This window comes from Botrytis deweyae (assembly GCF_014898535.1).
Source record: "Botrytis deweyae strain B1 chromosome Unknown BDEW_014, whole genome shotgun sequence".
Taxonomy (NCBI): Eukaryota; Fungi; Ascomycota; class Leotiomycetes; order Helotiales; family Sclerotiniaceae; genus Botrytis; species Botrytis deweyae.
This window is the reverse complement of record NW_024066221.1, coordinates 882,760-903,487: the sequence shown is the minus strand read 5'-3', so window position 1 is coordinate 903,487 and position 20,728 is coordinate 882,760. Positions and strand designations below refer to the sequence as shown.

Below are 20,728 nucleotides of genomic sequence, written 5' to 3'. Positions count from 1 at the left end.
TTTCGATGAGCCCTGCTTGATTGAGCCCTGTTCCTATTGTAGCCTGGGTAGACTTTTAAACTACGGACATGGTACGTACATCTTGTGTTAGCCAGACTCGCCAGACTTCTAAAGTTCTCATGCACCAAAATCTGGGTTGATTCACTGCCAAGTACCTTTTGATATTCTGTCTCCACTTCTCTGTACCCATACAAGCCACCCATAGAAGATACTCCACTTGTGAACAGAAATGTTCCTGAGACAAGGGGGGGAGAAGAAGAAGCAGAAGAACTTTCTAGTCCAATTTGAGAGTAGTTTTTGCGGGTAAAAATATGTCAAGTCAAGTTTCGTAAGTCAAATTGAGATGGATTTTAGATTCAATACTTTTTTCAGGTAAATCCCATCTCCGTCAAAGTCAAGGGACATCGTATTTACAAGCCACTCATAGAAGAGTATCCCGCGGCATCTCCACAATATAATATTTGATCAATAAATCAATCAAAAGGAATTTTGGGGAAGAGAATCAACAAGCGTAAAAAGTTTTATGGTGTGGTGTACTCACTCACTGAGCGGATATATTTTAGCGGGAACGATGAAGGGGTCGGATCGGAAGCTAATTATTCTGGGATTTGTTAGGCGTGCTGTTGACGAACTGGGGATAGGCACAGGTACGACCCTACGAACAATCGCATCAAACATGGTTAATCCAATTCAATAATTTCTATCGATGAATTTGGCCTTGATGCTGGAGTTTACTTCTTGCTTTTTACTGTATGATTGATCACAAACATAGGTTGGTATCACATTTCTTTCGTTAACCTCGGAATTCCTTCATATCATTCTATTGCACAGATGTTGTCCCGTCTTTGATGCAGAAAATGCCATGCATCTTCTGCTTGTTATTTCTTCATTGGTCTTTCATCAAGCCTTTTCCCCATATCTTCTCTCAATTACTCCATGTATCCCATTTGTTTAATCTACAGAGGGTATATATATCATGCTAAAGGTAAGATCCATATCCCGTCCCGCATCTCAGTCCTCGTGCTTTGAATGCTTTTAATCTGCTGTACAACTTCATTAAAATTTGGTCACATCTAATAGAAGCTTGATGCTTGGAATGGTGGGAAATGAAGCCTTCAGATTGGACGTCTTCTCAAGCCATGTTTTGTGAAGTGTCAACGACATTCGTTACACAGTCTCAGATATATAAACAAGTTCGACAACATACACGGGATTTAAGAGGATAATCTCTGCAACACCTCAATACGGTGGATAAGATCATGCAGTTTTGATTGCAGTTTTCATTGCATTTGTATGACTCTGGTGTCATCCCATATAATTCAAAATTATCTCCGCTTCTAGATCAAGGATTTAATCACAACATACTCGCCTCCCAAATCATCTGATTGAACTGATTCAGAAATCTTTGAAACTTTGAATGAAATCTCTTCCAGATCTTCCACCGCCAGTTTCGACGGGGTATCAAGACCCTTCTCTTTTGAATCCGGTTTCATTCCAAACCGAGAGAAAGGAGGAGAGGTTCTTTTGACTATTCGCCGTTTCCCCAATCGTATTACTACAAATCAAACCCCTAATAATCCCAATACCACGGACCAAGCAACGGTTTGTTCCCCACTAGATGTGATACATATCCATTTACATACTCAGATATCTTCGGAAGCTTCCTTTTCGCTACATAATTCCCAAACACATCTCATCCCGATGAAAAATTTTGGAGGACCCAGAAGTTGTCGAACTTTGGTTCGGCTATGTATCATACTGAACACTCTGACGAGTGCGATACGACAGCGAAATTTATCCATTCAATGATAGCGATTGATGATTTCATGATCGCCCCATCTCCCTTCTCCAATCAGTCTCCATGCTCTGCACATAACAAACTCAACTTCTGCCCTGTCCAAGGAGGCTCATACCACTTACCATCAACCAAAAACAGGTAACCTAGCAAGTTCAAACCCTGCATAAGCGCTCTTCCACGGGTCCGATCATCGGGTGTTTCCTTTCGAATCCAGGGTTCTTTTCAGGGGTAACTTTATCTCGTCACCAACAATTATGGATCTTTTTGACGCGCGCACCTTTCGCTGAGTGGAATATCGTCTAAAGATCATCTAAAATATATTGTTTTTGCGCATACTATGGAACATTTGCTTTAACTAGAGAATTCGACCGCAGGAGCAGTGCAGCAGATACGAAGTTTTGAGGATCCCCTTATTCCTTCGAGAAATTCGAGAAGAGAAACAGAGAAAGGAGGTTGTTCACCGCTAGATGATGGAAATGCAGGTACAGATACTTTATGTGGATTGTACCTGCTTGTTCATATATGGATTATTCACATCAAGTCGGAGGCTTGGTGCTATTGGGCGTCTTTCTCTTCCATTCATTACTCTGCTTCGAATCCTTTGAGTATTTACTAGCTTCCTCGATTACAATCTCAAACGATGGCTTCCGCGCGCATATCGAAAGCAAAGACCTTCCCACCATTGCCCCTTGAATTTTAAAACCGCAATTCTGTGAATTTCCCAAACATTCGAAGACCTCTAACTGCCCGTCGATACTTGCGTTCACGTATGAAACAGCGCCATTCCTTACAGATTTCCAACTTAGTACTCCATCTTTTGCCTGCATCTACCTCGTCGACCCCTCAAATCTTCAACCCTAGAACCTTGGTCCAAGCTATAAGGCACATTCTTGAACAACCTTCTTCGGCCGAACGTCCCGTCGTAATTATCAACTACTCGAAAACATCCTACCTTGCGAATATGGGAGGGATCAAGCTTCTTCGGCTCTATTGCATCCTCTACTTCTCCATCTTCAAATTGATTGCGGCCTATCTACGGCCCGCACTTCGATTGCACAAGCTTAAGTGCAAGAGATACGACCCTTTTCCCATTACCTCCACCTGAGATTTACCACTCTCGAGCCACTCCCCCCAGTTTTCCATGGTGGCCACTACCCATTTCCCATCAAGCTGCCAGCTTGCCTGGGAAACATCTTGCTTTGTAAAGTCCTTGAGGGATCATGCTTGCTCACCTTTTCCTTGGTCATTTCTTCGTACACCCTCTTCCCCATTGGAATTACACATCAAGTACGTTTACACAACAGTTCAGGATTTTAGATCAGGAGCGCGTATGAGGTCCTTGATCCTCCCGGGCCTGTTGTTGTCCACCTCTCTGCCCATCTTTCAATCTCCCGCTCACTTAACCTAGAGAACCGCTGCTTTGCGAGAACATCTGAAGGATCATGCCTGTTTTTTCGTTCGTGTGTCCATATTTTCATACACATCTCCACCACAGAACGAATTCACCAAAGAACAGATCTCAAATTTAACTCTCGCTTCTGGCGGACTCTAATTCCACGAATGCGCCACTCGCTCCAAAGGCCATTCCGCGAATAGGTTCTTCCCTGATTACTGCACGCCTTGTGATGCGAAGCAGCGAATCCCGATATTTACACTTTAATGATCTTCAATATACCCTCCGACTACGTATGACAAGTGAAATTTCATCAATTAGAGTTTTTTCGACCGGGGAAATACAATCTAGATCTGTTTTATTGTTTGGTCGGTATTGATAATGGCTTATTCACGACGAATGCTCAAATGAGGGAGTATCAAGCGAAATTTTCAGTGAGAACCGAATGCCGAATGTGACGAGATGCAGAAGAATTGTCATTACTCTGGAAAGAATTAGTGTCAATGTTCGATTGACGTGAATGCCGAGCCAAGTTTCGGAGGAATGAATGATTAAATTGATGTAAATTTCCAGGTCGGTGATTGGTTCCAATGTGGAATGGAATGAGCTCCTTCATTGAGGACCTTGTTGCCAAGGCATCGTCACACATAACATTCATTATACGAGCACTCGTACGATTACTTCAAATTTCTTCAAAAATATCCATGATCGCATAAAGATGAAAAATCTTGTGTAACCTCATCCCAACTTCACCCCCCTCGATAATCCTTCTCGATTTACTCTTCGGCTATAAACTCTTCCCTGTATATAGATACTTCTCCCATGAACCCGGCGGCACTTTTCATTCCGCTGCGGAGTATGACCTTTCCAAGTTCCCACCATAATACTCAGAGCCACCCCCACCCTATTGAACGAACATCCTAAATCTCTCCGAGAAACTAATGCAGTTAATTTACAAAAAACTTTAAAGGTTGTTAATCATTAAAATCAGTCAGACTATTCGAGCATTCGTCAATAACCCGAATCATATTCTTCGAGGATATTGGAGGGAGGGAGACGGTTTTGAGTCAGTGAACCTTTAGTTCCACAATCAGCTGTTTGCTAGAAAAGGCGTTCTTGGACAAGGCTTGGGTTTGGTTAGATATTGGGCTGCCACGTTTTGAATCTCTGTGATACGGCTGCAGCGCGTATGTATTATGTGCAGAGTAGAAAGAGAAAAAAAAGAAAAAGTCTAGGTAAGTACCGGCATGTATGCACTCCAAACTGCACTCCAAGAAACGCAAGAAAAAAGAAATATATACTCACTTGCATCGATGACATTTAGGTCAGTAATGCAAAATCTGTTACACAAGCGGCAAGACCACCCGTGTCAAGACGCGTACAGACTTCATACTAATTCTCCGTCATAATGTGATATCTTTCTTCTTGTCACTCTTGTATCACAACCTGAAAGTCCATCAGCCCGTCCGTTTGTGCGAAGTACATCAATGATTCACGGGTCTGTACTTCAGGACTCTTGGCACCCCGGAATGTCCCTAGTTTTCGTGTAACATCACCCAAGTCAGGTTCAGCTCCGACTTCCGATTCTGAATATACGGGAAAGATGTTTTGCTTTTGTGCATGAAGGTGCGATCAGGTGATTGGCCTAGTCGGGAAAGATGTTTAGGTACGAAAATAAGTGTGTTCAGTTTGAGATGAAACATGTGTAGGTGTGGAGGTGGAGGAGAGAAATGGGGCGGGACGGGAAACTTAAAAACCTTAGGTTCTTGATCTGTTCGCGCTCGCCGAGTACATCTACCCGACCAGGCCAAATATGGACATGTTCATTGCTCGATTCATTCGTTGACGAACAAGTCCCTCCTTAGCATATACACTAACCTTACTTTTTCAGCTTTTATTTCCAATCTAAAACGCATTTGTTCTGCACGCACCCTGCAGAACCACGCAGTCGGTAACCTCTCAGCCATACAATTTGCTTCCTAACCTTGTTCACCACGCTACCACTGTGCCGCAACCACGCATATTTCACGTTATACTATACTATATAGTACCTAAAGAGCCAATATTTCCATCCGACTAGTATGCTGAAATAACCATGGCTTGTACGTACGAGGTGAGCTGCCCTGCGGCTGCCCGATAACATGGCATCTTGCATCTCATGTGCCAATCAATGTATCCATCCCAAGTACGCATCGCATGTTCGCATGCGTTTCAAATCACATATTTTACCCACGTGGGTAGCTGACTATGCTTACGTCTATGCTTACCCTCCAAGGGTTTCTGTCTAATCTAAAGGTAATTTACCGATCTTTCGGAATATTTGGTCAGATCCCACTACTTTCCGTTTGTGCTGTCACTCCTTTCCGATACCGCTATTTTGGCGTGGCATTCATTAGTTTCAGGATTGAGTATCTATTCTTATAATGACATTCATTAAACGTTGAAGATGGGGGCGGCAAAGCGATGGTGGTATGAGAAACGCTGGGGCGTAATTAGCGGCGCTGAACTAGCATTCATCATCGTATTCTCACCAGTATAATTCATTCGCTTTATCATTCGTCGCAATGTCACTTAGTGTTCTTGCTAGATATTATTTGGTTGCCTTGTTCCCGCTTTCTAGTATGAAATCACATGGCTAAGTGGCTTGCTCGGCTGCTCACCAGCTATTTCCATGTATGCACGAGTCATAATGCCGGTCGGGATCTCCGTGTTTATCGGGAGCTTGCTTATTTATATGTGATGACTGAGCCGAAGGACGAAAGGAAATTGCTTCTCTGAGTAGATGTGCGGCTACAAGTTGAAAGCATGAGCCGTGGTCCCTATGATCTGACGACATCGCTCAGGGCGTGTGCTAAAAAGCGGGCAATCTGGGGTCTAAAAAGTCTTTGGTGAATGAGTAGTATCATGGCTGAGCTTCTTGGAGAACTTGAGTGGAAACGGTGCGGGGTCACCGGGTACATTTTCTGGTACCTTTTTACGCACAGATTGTTTGATATCTTGATCGACATTCTTTACATTCGCGCGGGTGAATGAGAAGGAGAAGAGAAGACCGAAATTTCGGTACAATGACGAGCGAATCCTGACTTAATTCGACTGTTAAGTAGCCATTTTGTCTGTAACAACGATTCATGAATGAGCTTCAGAAAATCAGAAACACGAAATGATTGTAAATATCGCATTGATTGTCTGAGCATTCTGGCCCTCCACGATTTACGAGTGCTCAAGCTTTGAGTCTTTCTGAATGGTCCCCTAGGAGGAGAAGTTGCGATTTTTTGACGTCGATACTACTATCGTCTGCAACTGATTCATTCACTGTCTTTCTCATTATTGTCATGGATTTCCGTTTCATCATTCGCATTCTCTTCTCCAGGATTAGTAGTTTAGACTACTCTACTAGTACGCGATCAGGAAATCGAACGTCATAGAACGTCACACAAATAAGTTTTCATGATTAGTATCGCTGATATGAATCATTGTCATCTAGTTCCTTTTTTCATTGATCATTGTTACTTCACTAGAACTGAGTTAGAGCTTTTCCTCGGCGACGTCGCGTGGTATCGGCGGTTGACAATGACCAGCCTCGGGCCAGGACAATCAGGTAGATATTGCCACTCCAATTTAACAACAATGATCTTCTTCGGATTGAACCTTCCATGAGTTATACGCAGAAGGAAGTATACTTATTATCAGCGAATACTCCAGACCCATTTTTGCCATCATCCTAAGCGTTCTTGGATGCGGTAGAACCGTCAAGGATCGCACAATAGACATAACAGTGGTGTGAAGCTCGCGTGAATAAGTCTGCCAATTAACGGTTTCGTTCATCTTAGTCCTTTTAGAGATCAGGATATTAAAATTTGATTCCAAAAGGAATGAAGTTTTATGGATATGTATTTAAATTAGAGAGGTCGGAAAAGGAGAACTTTATACAACTTTTTTATATGCACTAGATTAAATCTGATAGAAAGTCTTGGAAACGTGTTCATTGAACCAGTTCTGCTTGTGAACTTCGGTTAATGGATTGCAAGCAAACACTATGCGAAAGAAAAGGCAAGTGGCTGTGTTCTCCAACTTGGATTTCGACGCTAATCAATGATCCAACCATTATTCCATCTAGTCTGACTGTGCTCTAACTAGTGTCTAATTCAATACTGTTGTCGTAATATTTTGAAGCGAGAATTTCGCTTCACAGCCATTCGGACTGAAGCCAAATGCAGTATCTAACCATGTAAAACTTTGTAAATACATGTAGCCGATGTATTTCGATGTATCATATACACCTAAATCCTTGGCTTCTGTATAAATAAGATCACATCAATAGCTTGTAATATCATGAAAGATCAACTCTTTTGTAAAACACAAATATCAAGGAGCAGAAAGGAAAGAAGCCCACGAAATCAAGAATGTTCAGAAGCCAGCATACTTGACTCTAATCTAAAAGCATAAGGTACTTAATAAATCTCTATATCCTTCCTATTGATCCTCGAGTTGATCGATGAAAATGATGTTCTCCATCGACTGATTGATTCAACTCATTTAGGGCAAAGGTCACTTCCTCCTTTCAAGACTAAAGTTCATGCATTTATTGTTGTGGCTCACAACTGTAAAGTAAAGCATATACACATCGCCTGATTGACGTTAACGAATTCGGCTTTTCTTGTCACCTTAAAATCATCCATTATAATGAATGAATCCGAAGCTACTTTACAAGGAGAATCTGTAAACTTCTGGAATGAAGATCGGCACAAAGAGGTAAGCTCATTCTTTCACAATTCTCTCACGAACAAACAGTCTGCGAGAAATTTTTTGCTAGCAGCTCAAAGCGTAAGAAACGAGCCTTTGGTATGTATATATATATGCAGAATAATCTCCATTGAGATATTGAGATCATCAAGCTAACTCAATCTTTACCCGCAGGTTCTGAGCTTATGGAAGGTTCCATACGATCGGATTACATCAGTGATATCCGTGGCACTCCGAGCCATTACCATTTCGAAAAAAAAAAAGCATTACAATTCACAATCACCGACTTCTGTGGCACCAATTCACCAAATCACTTGTGCTTTCTTAATGAGGACTTAAATTGATATTCATTCATTTAGTATCAATAAACAGCTTTCCACAAGCCACAATTTATATGTTAATTAGTATATTCATATTCCCGACAACAAGTCTTTCTGACCCAAACACTCAAACACCAAAAGACAATATGGGGTATACAATCCAACATAAATTAGAAACTCCTATAAAAAACATGGGATATCAAAAATTCTAACCAAAAGCTATTACCAAAAGAGACTATCAACTTGCTATACCGAAACTCGCCAGCCATGTTTTTCAAAACCCGCTGTATCAAGACCCATCCGCCCGGAAACGATTCATACACTGTTGCCAAACATCCTATTTTCTGCAGCACTCTCTCAAGCAAATAAATGTTTTTTTCCCAATCCTTTCCACAGTCCCTCTAGCTCAGCGCGGTGGCGCGGGACCAGAATGCTGCCTATCGAACGGATTACCTCGAGGCGGACCGTGGTAAGGTGGTCGAGAAAGTTGAGCTCCAGCATGCTGTTGCTGGACTCCCTGATTAAGACCTTGCACAGGGGCTGAGTAGAGGCCACCTTGAGGACGATTCTGCATGAATCTTCGGGGATCGCCTCCCATGTTTCCACTTTGGGCGGGCCTTGGTATTTGAGAGCCACCAAGAGTATTTGCTTGATGACCCATCTGGATATTGCCGCTGGCCCTGCCAGCCATAGAGGGCTGGGTCATGGTGCAACTCCTTGCGGTATTATTCATCGCAGGTTGTGGCAAGTTCACCGGTGGCTTTGGGGCGCTCCTCTGATTGCCTCGAGGAACTCTGCTTGGTGCTTCTTGACCGACGATCCTCGGTTTTCTTCGACGGTCATCAACTGCTGGCTGATAGATGCCAGCACCAAAATCGCCAGCGATACCATAAGCTGGGATATGAGCGTTGGTGCTGGTATGGTTATTGCGGCCTCCATTTATATTCTGATGGATGCCGCTGTTGTTGTAACCACTGTTCTGGACGCTGACCGGTATTTGTGATCGAGCAGACGAATTGGCAGCACTGGGATGCATCGTGGGACCTTGAGGGGCCTGTCTGATACTCGACTGTGGTTGACCGCCGTTATTAACCAGTCCACTCAAACTACCATTCATGTGTAGCTGTTGAGCACGTCCGACGTTGACTGGCCGTGAATGGCCATGACTTGGACCTCTAATGGGAACCGAATTCGTCACTTGCATCTCACTGTTGCCAAATCTCATGGGTGCCAGGCTAGGTGTTCTATGGTCACTAGTATGGGGGAACTGTGACGGGGCTCGCTGATGATGGTTCAATCCCATGCCATGAGCTGGACCGACATTGGGTGCTGGTAGGTTTTGACGTATTCCCCAGCCATTCGGTACCCGGAGTTGTTGCTGACTATGGTTTGCAGCAACGGATGGTGGATTCATTCCACCCATTCTGCCAACACCAGGGATTGGATGTTCCCGGCCGGTTGCAACTCTAGCCTGGGCTTGATGATGCATTCGGCTATAGATAGGGTGACGGTTGACATCCTGTCCCACCAGAACACCAACCATACCGCCTTTCGATAAACCATTAAAATTGCCGTGTTTGATACCGCGAGTCTTACAAAGCTGCTTTAGCTCTGCCACACGCAGCTTCAGGTATTCAGACTGCCTCTCTGAGACGTAGTCTGCGAATTCTTTAGCCATAGACTGATCGTTCATTGGCTTGGTGTTCTCTCTTGATGGCGCAGCAATTCTCGGTCGCTTGACAGTTGGTCCCATTCCCTGCTCCGCAAACTCAAAGCTCTCCAACTGCTCTGGTACCATCTTTCTCTTGGCAGACTGAGCCACTGGTCGATGGATGTACATAGCCGAAGCTTGACCCATGTTCTGAGAATGGGGGCCTTGAGAAACTCCATGATCAGGCGAAGAATGCGATACAGCAGCCGATACCTGCGGATGGGAAGGCTGAGTGGGATGCATCCCCGGGATCTGTTCACTGTGTTGTTCAACATGATATGTGGCATGTTGAACTGGTCCTGAGGCGATTTTCAATCGCTTTGCCTCTGGTTCCATGTCAGAGTCTTCAGATTCAGAAGCTTCACCACGTTCTTGTCTCTTCCTCCGCAAGCTCTCTTTGAACGCTTCCAGTCGTTTGTGGGCATTCGGCTTTGGTTCGAAAAGCTTTTCGCCATTGGCAGCACGGATTCTAGAAAGTATCAGTTAGCAATAAATTCATCAAGGCTCAAACAGATCTTCGAGAAAACTTACCGATTCAGATGTTGCACCTGGCTCCAGGTGCAAATTATTGACTTGCGGATCGTCGGTCTCTGTGGAGGAACTCCTCCCCTGGCAACTATTGCCGCGTCTGCTGCCCGCTCGCTCTGGATAGCGACCTCAAAGCATCCACGTGTTGGTTCTTGTGGAAATATCTGCTTGAACTCGTCGTATGTCATTAATACACGAGGATCACTATACTCAGCACGTTCATGGCTGAGACGCTTCTTGGGACCATTGTCGTTCAATCCTGTGGAATTGCTGCCTCCAATGTCTGCAGGGGTGGCTTGAACCATGTCATCGCCTAGACCATACCCGCTTCCTTGTTCAAAGTGACCAGTCTGCATTGGCTGACTGGCGGGCTGATAGTTTTCTGCACCGCTCTGCCCCATGATACTTGGAGGCTGATATGCAAATGTGCCTGCACCATGTACATTAGGTACTTGTAAATGGTGGATATTGTCCCTGCTGGCCAATGGACCTTGTCCATATAGCGAGAAATCCTCCATTCTGGAAGGAGGAGGAAGAACCCCATTCTGGGGAGCGACAGGTGGTGCAATCTCCAGGGGCGCGGAACTGTGCGCCTGATATGTCTGCAGTTGTGGAGCTGGACCCGCATCATCAATAACTGGCGGAAAGTTCAATTCGCCGAGAGAATTCAGGAGTTCGTTATCGCCTAATGTAAAATCCATGTCATTGCCAGAGGCAGGGATTTGGAAGTTCTCATAAGGACGAGTGGAGTCTTCACCATCAATATGGTTTGGATCTTGACCCTGTTGGACGCTACCATCCACAACCAAGTCATTCCCGGTATCAGAGGTGAGGTCAATGGCACCGACTATTTTCGCATCTGATTGAGCTACACCCTGCGATTGAGTGTTGGCTAGCTCATTAGTATTCTCCACTGACTCCTGCTCATCCTCAACTGGTATTGGGTTTTGTTCCGAGTTGTTTGGCTTTCGATATCTACTGCCAGCAACAGGTTTGCTAAAGCTAGTGTACTTCCCAAAGGCCCATCGAGGCAAATGCGTAACTTTCTCGGCTGTGTCATTAGCACCAGAAGATGAGCTTGGTTCACTTTCTGGCAACTGAGAAGGAGCCGGTCCAGAGAGTTGGGTAAGGACTTTGCCTGCTTGTCCCCTACCTTTTGGTCGACTCATGTCAGATCTCGGAATTCTGCTAGCTCTGACCTTGCGGCGTCTGGTCGAAGCTATGCCGTCCTCTTGATCACCAGTCTCTTCTGGAGCCGAAATGTCGGCTCCGCTCTGCTGTTTGACTGTCGCAGAAGGTTGACTTGGTAGGTGCAGCCCCTGTTGGTTGGCTACCAGAGTAGGAGGGACAGGAAGATTTAGCCCCTGTGGGCTAGCCACCACACGTGGAGGCTCGGGGAGGTGTAGTCCTTGAGTAGCAACCGACTTCTGGGGAGGTGCAGGGAGGTGCAATGCCTGTGGATTTGCAATTGCACGTGGGGGGTCAGGAAGATGTAACCCCTGAGAGTTGGCTACCTTCCGAGGAGGCTTTGGAAGGTGAAGCCCAGTGTGCTTCGGAATGGGGGGAGCCGCAGCGTTGGCACTGTCTTTCTTAAGTTCCGCCTCAAGTTCCGCCTCAAAATCATCCCCAAATGCGGAGCCAAAGAGGTCGTCGACATCATCTGCTTGTGTGCCGTTAGGTGCATCGTCACCTGCTGGCAATTTATTTTCTGGAGGCTGGGAGCCGTCACCGAGACCAGAATCATCGACGTCACCAAACAGAGAATCATTGTCATCATCCGCTTCGGTGTTGTCAAGATCTACACCAGAAGTAACTGGTGCGGAGGCAGCACTGTCGCCATGTTGTGGTATGTCAGCCACAAGTTCGGAAGTGCTGTTAGCTCCTTGTGCTAAGACCTCGGATTGATGTTTCTCATTGATCTTTGGAACTTCGATGTCGTTAGAGGTGCTGCCACCGAAAAGGGAATCATCGTCAGGGATGATTGTGTTTTCTTCCGGCTGAGGCTCAGGCTGGGAAGGTGTTGCAACCGATTGCTCATTGGTGTTTTCGCTTTCGATGTTGGTGCTAGTCTTTTCCTCTTGTCCCGATGACTGCGTAGGCTCTTCAGGAATGTGCTCATCGACCGTTGGAGGCGCAGCAATTTCATTACTGTAGAAATCTGCCTCAGTTGGATTCCATTCCAAGGTGATGGGAGGAGGAGAGGTTGTTTCGATTCCCTCTTCGTTGAGGAAGTCATCCCAGGTGAATTGACCATTCATGTCGTAGGATAACTCTTCGAGAGAATCTACGGGAGCTGGCACAGTTGCATTCTCACTGGAAAAGAATGTCGATGGATCTTCGCCTAAGTAGCTGGCGAGTTGAGATTCCATGTCATCAAGATATTCTGGGTAAGACATCTTGGTGTTTGTTGTAAAGACTTGCTGTGATTGGGCAAGTAAATTGAGATTAGGTTGGAGGTTGAAGAGTAAAGAAGACTCTTGGATACTCGTGAAGTTGTTTTTGACTTTGAAATGTTATCAGTATGTCCTTGTACAAGTCGCTGATAGTATGTTGATCAGTTTTCTTAGACTTCTTCTGAAGGTTATTAGAATACTGTAGAGAACTTTTCAATGTTTTTTCGAAAAGCTGGGTCTCAACAAATCTTTAAGAATGGATGGAAGTTTACAGGAAGTACGCTAGCATAATCAAAAACATATTATCTACGGCTTCATATTGAACCTCCTTCATTAGAAGGTATATCCATTGTAATGATACTGCAGACATTTAGGAAACGGTTCTCACAAAGGCATTGTGGCCATTGTTCTACGCGGTTGTTCCTCGGTCGCAGAAAAATGGCCGTATGAGCGCATATTATGGACATTATCTGTGGGTGAGCATACTGTAGAGTGTCAGGTACGGTACGCCGATGGCTAATATTTCCATTGTTCAATGGGGCGGTATCTCAAATGCTGTTGGTTAGCACGAATCGCTCAGCATCAATAAGGTTATGGACGCGGGTTGGGCCCGTACTGAGTTGATGTGGAAACCGAACCTTCATTAACTTGGAGGGGATGCATAAGTTATTGCGCCAAACATAACGGATCAGTGAGTAAAGAGAACCCCTATGCCAAAATGATTGAGTAGATCAGAAATCGAAATTCGAATTTGTTGCATGTACCGACTCCGAGGAGTCGACCCGGGAAAGGACAGTTTTGAGTGTGTTAGCTGTTTTCTGATCAACTGACTCTGAATACCTACACATGTAAGTTTCCTTTCAAGTATGTTCGAATGTTTTTATGTTTATATATACAATCATCGGTAATTGAACCTCGCTTCTGATACTTTGCGTGAAGGCATGAAGGCTGTAGGAAGAGATTCTAGGGATATTTAGAATTTCCCAAATCACTACATTGGTGCACACTAACTTTCGCGCCAATAGAGAAATTAAAACTTATTCCAGCGCACACTTGTCCAGACCATGTCAATACAGTAACAACATGAACTGTCTTATGATTATCTGAAAGAAACGCCTATAGCTCCTTATGTTTCTTCATCTCGCCTATGAAGAGAGATGTCAAGGATCAATCCTTTATTAGTATTCGCTTAAATGTTACACTTTAATTTCTCATATTTGACTCTTGACGAGTTGGGTGAAAGCAGGGGAAAGGAGAGTAAGATACTACTAGACGATTGTTTGTCGAGATTCCTATGGCGCGTCATGCGGACATTTTTGCTTAGAACAATTTCTTTTGTTTAATATACTATTATCTAATATAATAATTAATTATCTAATGAATATAATCATTATCTTATATAGTATTATTGTTTAATAAAAATATGATCTTCTTATTTTATATATTAATAGAATATTTCTAGGTTTATATTCTTTATTTAATTTGTTTATTCTTTTTAAAAAAAGAAATTCAAATCAAATATTTGAATTATTGATTATTTGATTAATTAATTATTTAAATACATCATAATTTGCTTATTGATTAATTAATTAAACAATTTATTTATTACTTACTATTTGCTATTTATTTGATTATTTAATTTTAAATATTAAAAAAGTTATATTAATATAGTAATAAGTAAATACAAATATATATTATAAAACTTAAAAATCCTAATAATTGTAATGAATTTATATATATTAATCTTTTCTTTAATTATTGAAATCTCAAAGATAATTTATTTTCTTTCAAAATGTCAATATTATCCTTATCATTTTTTCAAGATCAATGTCACGGTCAATCCGTGTAAGGGCTGGCGAGGGCACGTGAGTAGCCCCTGCAAAGCTACTTCGGGCCAACGCCAACCCGTGTACAATTATAAATTGTAGAATTTTTATAGTTTAAAAGGATTAATAAAAAGTCTTTATACTATATTATATCTAATTGATTTATTACTATTATCTATTTTAACAATTCTTTTTATTCCCCTATATAAAATAATTTATCAATTATTTCTTAATCAAACAACCATCAATATCATTATGATTTCAACAAAAAGAATACCTATCCTAAAAGGAGAGTGGAATACCCACAATACAACTCAAAACCAATCCAATAAAATTATCGATCAATTTCTGTAGAGTATTAGTAATAATACTTACTCAGCCCAATTACACTCCTTTAATAATAATAAGGATATATTATTAGTCTAATAATTTAAAGAAATAAAAAAAGAAATAGTAGTTATAAGAAAAGCTTACAAAATGATTATGAACTGTATCTTATATACAATCACCTTGGTCGAGCATAACCGATCTGCAGCTATACTGAATACAATCTACTAAAATATCAACCTTAATCGAAAAAAACTATCGAAGTTGTAGAGATTGAAATAATATAAAGAAAAGAATATCGAGAAAACTAAAAACTTTTTCTTCCAAACAGAAATTATATTTCAAAGCGATATCTCTAGCGATTTGATGTCGATATATAAGCAAATCAAGTTATAAAGAGATAAACTAGGAAAACTTTAGGGAATACATATATAACACTATCATAAACAAAGGAATTAAACAACAATAAGCAATCCAAAAGATTATATATACAAAACAAAAAGAAGAAAAAACTGTAAATATATTTGTAACCTATCTAAAAGACCTTGAAAAAAACATCAAGTAGAAAACAGAGAGTATTCGGATCGAGAGACTCTTAGCAGATCTACTACCCAATATAACCAGAAAAATATCGGAATTCCTATAATAACCTAAATCACATAATAAGCTTATAAGATAAACCTGTAGACTGGAAAATGTAGAGAAATTATTCCAAGAAAAAGACACAAAGAACTCATATCGATTCTACAAATATAACCAATCACCCTCTCAATATCGAAATTCATCTAAACACCCCTACCTGAAAAACAATCCAATCCTAACTATTAAAATAGAAATTCAAAAATCAAATCAACCCTTTCGAAAGGAATCCTTCAAGATATCAAAACACTTTGTCAATGTATTATATATAAAGTATATGCAGACCGCTATATATTATAAATACCAATAGAAAAGGCATATCGCTTTAAACTATCGAAATGATTTTGTATATAGATGTTGTAGGGGAAGGTATAAAAAAAACAAATACTAAAATAACCCCTTTGAGGCTATTTGTACGGAAAACACCTAAATCTAGTAATTATAATGAGTGTTCTATTAATACTAAATCTATACAAAGAAGAACAGATAATCTTTATAGTTATAGTAATCTTTAATAACAATAGTAAGCTAATAGCACTCTAATACTTTATTGACTTGAAAGTATAAGCCAATATTATATAGCAAAGCAAGTGTATCGAATAGAATTGAACCCTTATTAAAAAAAGCACTTCCCTTATATCAGCAAATGGTACTACAATTACATTATACGAAAACCATAAATTCCCTATCGAAATAAAAGATGAAAAAAGGGAAAAGAAAATTTATACTTATAGCTTCACATCAGCGATATTGGATCTATTACGGATAGACATTATCCTAGATCTTCTGTAATTACAAACAATCAACCCCAATATCAATTAGAAATCGATATCACTCTGATATTACCCTATCTTAAACAATTTTGAGATTATTCCTATAAAAGAATTTTACTGGGAAATAAAGGAAGATAAAGTAATCTTTGCGATCTTTTCAGACAAAATAATCTTATAATCAAAAATAAAAGGGGGCTGCTTGGTATTCGTATTAATTTTATATAAGATACTAGAAGAATTCCAAAAATACAAAAAGGCTTTTTCGAAAGACAAAAGTAGCTTTCTGTCTGAATATTATCCGATAAAGCATTGTATTAACCTTGAATCTAGTTCAATTTCTTTTTGAAGCCCGATTTATTCCTTATTAGAGGAAGAGTTAACAATATTATAAGAATATTTAGATGAGTATTAAAAAAAAGGATGGATAAGAAGATCTATCAGCTTGGTAGGGGTATCTATTATGTTCGTTTCAAAGAAAGGGAAAGGTTATCGATTATATATCAATTATTAAGAGCTTAATCAGATCACCAAAAAGGATCGAACCCCCCTACCTCTTATTAATGAATCCCTAAATCAACTTTGATAAAATATTATATTTACCAAACTAGATTTATAGAATACTTATTATCGAATCTATATAAAAGCAAGGAATAAATGAAAAATTGTATTTTGTATATAATATAATCAGTATGAGTATAGGATAATGCCTTTCGGCTTTATTAATATCTTTGCGATATTTCAGATATATATCAATCAAGCTTTATTTGGTTTGACGGATAATATCTGTATAATATATTTTAATGATATTCTAATCTACTTAAGAGATAAAGCTATATATATAACAAATGTTTGAAAAGTCCTTATACAACTTATCGAATATAAGCTTTACACAAAGCTAAAGAAGTATATCTTTTATACTAATAAAATGGAATTCCTAGGATATATCGTTTCGCCCGTAGGCGTTATTATAAAACCAGGCTGCATTCAGATTATAGTGGAATGGCTAATATCCAATAGCCTTAGAGATATACAAGTGTTTCTTAGTTTCGCAAACTTTTACTAACAGTTTATTAAAGCCTATTTGGCAATGGCTTATAATATAACTATATTATTAAAGAGAATAAAGAAAGAAAAGATAGTAATTGAATTCAAGTAGATTAATAAAATACAAAAAGCATTCGAAATGTTAAAGAAAGTCTTTATATTAGCATTTATTCTCCAGCATTTCAATCTTTTACTCTATATAATAATCGAAATTGATATATTGATTTTTACTTTGGATTATATATTGTCACAGCTCTTTTTGGAAGGAACCAAAAAGGCATCGATCCAATAGTAATACCCCATTACATTCTATTCGAGAAAGTTGAGTTTAGTAAAATAATGATATTTCATTTATAATCAAAAATTACTAGTAATATATATTGCTTTCGTATAATAGCACTATTATACAATAAGAAGTCGATATACTATTGTGGTTAAATCGGATTATAATAGCCTCCAGCACTTCATAACAAAGAAAAGCCTGAATAATTGGTAAGCAAGGTGAGTGGAGGTTTTAGCTGTATATAATTTCGAGATAATATATAGGACTAGAAGATTGAATTCTGTAGATAGGCTGTTGTGCTGCTTTAATTACATTATCGATATGGATAGTATAAATAATATACTTTCAATCCTTTAGAATAAATTAAAGAATAAATCAATAATTATAAATTTATTTCAAAGTTCCTTTGTCAAGAAGACAGAGCCCTTGTATAACGTTATAGGCCTTTTACAAAGGAAAGGATATAGCCTACTATTCCGTGAACTCAAGTATTCATTAGTTGAAATTGATTGCAAACAATCGATACCATATCGGATAGCTTATATTTTAATAGAAAACAAAATAGTATTCAAGCTAGTATCAGAAACAATAAGAAATACTTTATTATATCTCCAAGCGAATAACGATTTTATAAAGAATAAAAAGTATTTGAATTAAAGACTACACTTTGCTAAAATCGCCTTACCTTAACAGGTGGGCGTCAATAGGCTTCTTAGATACAATGGGAATACCTACATATTACCAGACTCTGTTTTAAAAACAGAGATCTTGAAAGTTTATTATAATAACCCTATAGGTGGATATTAGAGTATCTCTAAAACTTTAGAAATCTTGAAATCTAAATACTTCTGGTCTTTAATAAGGAAGAATATAAAAATATATATTAAAATATATACGGTATATCAGTATACTATTATTAAAAGGTATAAGCCCTATAGCGAGTTATAGACCCTCCCTATTCTTTATAAATCTTAAAAAAAGATAACTATAGATTTCATTATAGATTTATCTCTATCGAAATTGGGCAAGTATATATATAATACGGTTTTAGTGATTATTAATAGATTTATAAAGCTTGCTTAATATATATCTGTTAATAAAACAATTATTTTATTGAAATTCACTCAAATATTAATGTAGAGTATATTTAAGGATTTCGGAGTATCAGAAGATATTATATCAGATAGAAAATTACAATTTGTAAGCAAATTCTAAAATAATTTTCTTTTTTATCTATAAATACAATATAAATTGTTTATTGTATTCTATTTTCAGACTAATGGGCAAACGGAACAATAGAATCAAAACCTAATTCACTATATCAGTTATTACTTTAATTATCGATAAGATGATTAGTCTTTATTATTACTATTTGTAGAGTTCACTTATAATGCTATGTGGTATAATATAATAAATATAAGCCTATTCCAAGTGATATATAGATTCCTACTAATATTCCATTATATTAGCAAGGATATTGATGTTATAGGGAGAGCATTAGCAGTATACAAGCGAATCGCTTTCCTCAATAAAGAAAGGGAAAAATTGAGAGAACTGTAGCAAGCAGTTATAGACCGAAAGTCAAAGGATACAGATAACATGATAATCTAGCGATATAATATTGGAGATAAAGTGATACTAAGTATTCAAAATATTAAGTAATTTCGATTCAAAAAGAAGTTTTTGGATAGGTTTATAGATTCTTTTTAAATAATAAGTATAAAAACCAATAATTAAATATATAAATTCAAGCTATTATCTATTTATAAGATTTATAATGTCTTTTATATTTCTCTACTAGAATCATAATATAAATAACAGGGTACTACTAACCCATCGCCATCAAAGAAGATAGATAATCACTTGGAATACAAAGTGGAGAAGATTATAGTATATAAAAAGAGAGGCAGAAGTATTTAATATTTAGTCTAATAAAAAAGCTACTAATTAATAGAAGATACATAAAAAGCCCCCCGCGATTTCGATAATGTGAAAAAAGTATTAAAAGAATATAATAAAAGAAAAGAATTATCAATATACAGTTCAAAAGAAAAAAGGAAAAAAGCTATAAGACAATAGGGTTCCATTGTGTATTTATAAGTGAATCACCAGTAATACGAAGCTATTTGCAATATTCCTCTTTCTATTCCTTTTTATTTTGATAAGAACAAGGACGTAACTCTTTATTTGCCGGCATACTACATATTACTGCCAAACGCATCAACTCATTCTAATATCTTTGAAATACTTTAGGCTTTAATTTATAAGTATCAGGGTCGATATTATCTGAATCTTCGTCAATACTCGGCTAATGAAATTGTTACTATTCTTTTTATAAAGCCTTGTTCCTAGTAAGAGTACGCCTTTAACTAATATGAGGATGCTATTGTAAAGGCATTGTTATATTAATATGTTGAGAGAATTCTATAATAAGAATTAATCCTTTTATTTTATATATTAAAAAGATCTGGTATAAAAAGGAAAACTTCAAAGATAGCATTATCTATATCACTATTGCTTCGCTTACTCTTATTCATCGAAGGTATATCTACTTCATTTTTATTTATACTTTTTTTCTCCTTTATTTTCACAAGAGCTTTACTGAACTTTCGAATCTTTGTTAATAGATTATCGGCAATCTGTAAGTATTTGCGGGATCGAACATTTTCAGAAGAATTTGTAATAATATCAAACTTTTCAGTGTAGATAGAACGATTTATACAAAAAGCCTTAGCCTTTAATGGAATGCTAATGTCCTGATATCGAGAATCAGAAAGGAAATCAGCAGTAATCAATACTACCTTTTGTTTCGAAACTATACAGGAAGTTTTATGAGAAGAAAGGATAGTTTAGATGACTGAGCTTCTAATAATAGATTGATGGGCAAAAACTGTCGAATTTTTGATAATACACTTCTTCGCCTGAAAGATAATAATACTGATGTCATCTT

The 20,728-nt window shown here is 38.8% G+C and overlaps 1 protein-coding gene across 1 annotated transcript; it reads right to left on the bottom strand.

Moving 5' to 3' along the window:
- Positions 1 to 8,660: 8,660 nt before the first annotated feature.
- EAE98_006681 (uncharacterized protein) lies at positions 8,661 to 13,342 on the bottom strand (the record flags this gene model as incomplete). The annotated part of the gene is made up of 3 exons (XM_038954304.1): positions 8,661 to 10,434; positions 10,497 to 12,996; positions 13,300 to 13,342. 3 exons carry the CDS (start codon positions 13,340 to 13,342, stop codon positions 8,661 to 8,663), a joined length of 4,317 nt encoding a protein of 1,438 aa, XP_038809549.1.
- Positions 13,343 to 20,728: the final 7,386 nt, after the last annotated feature.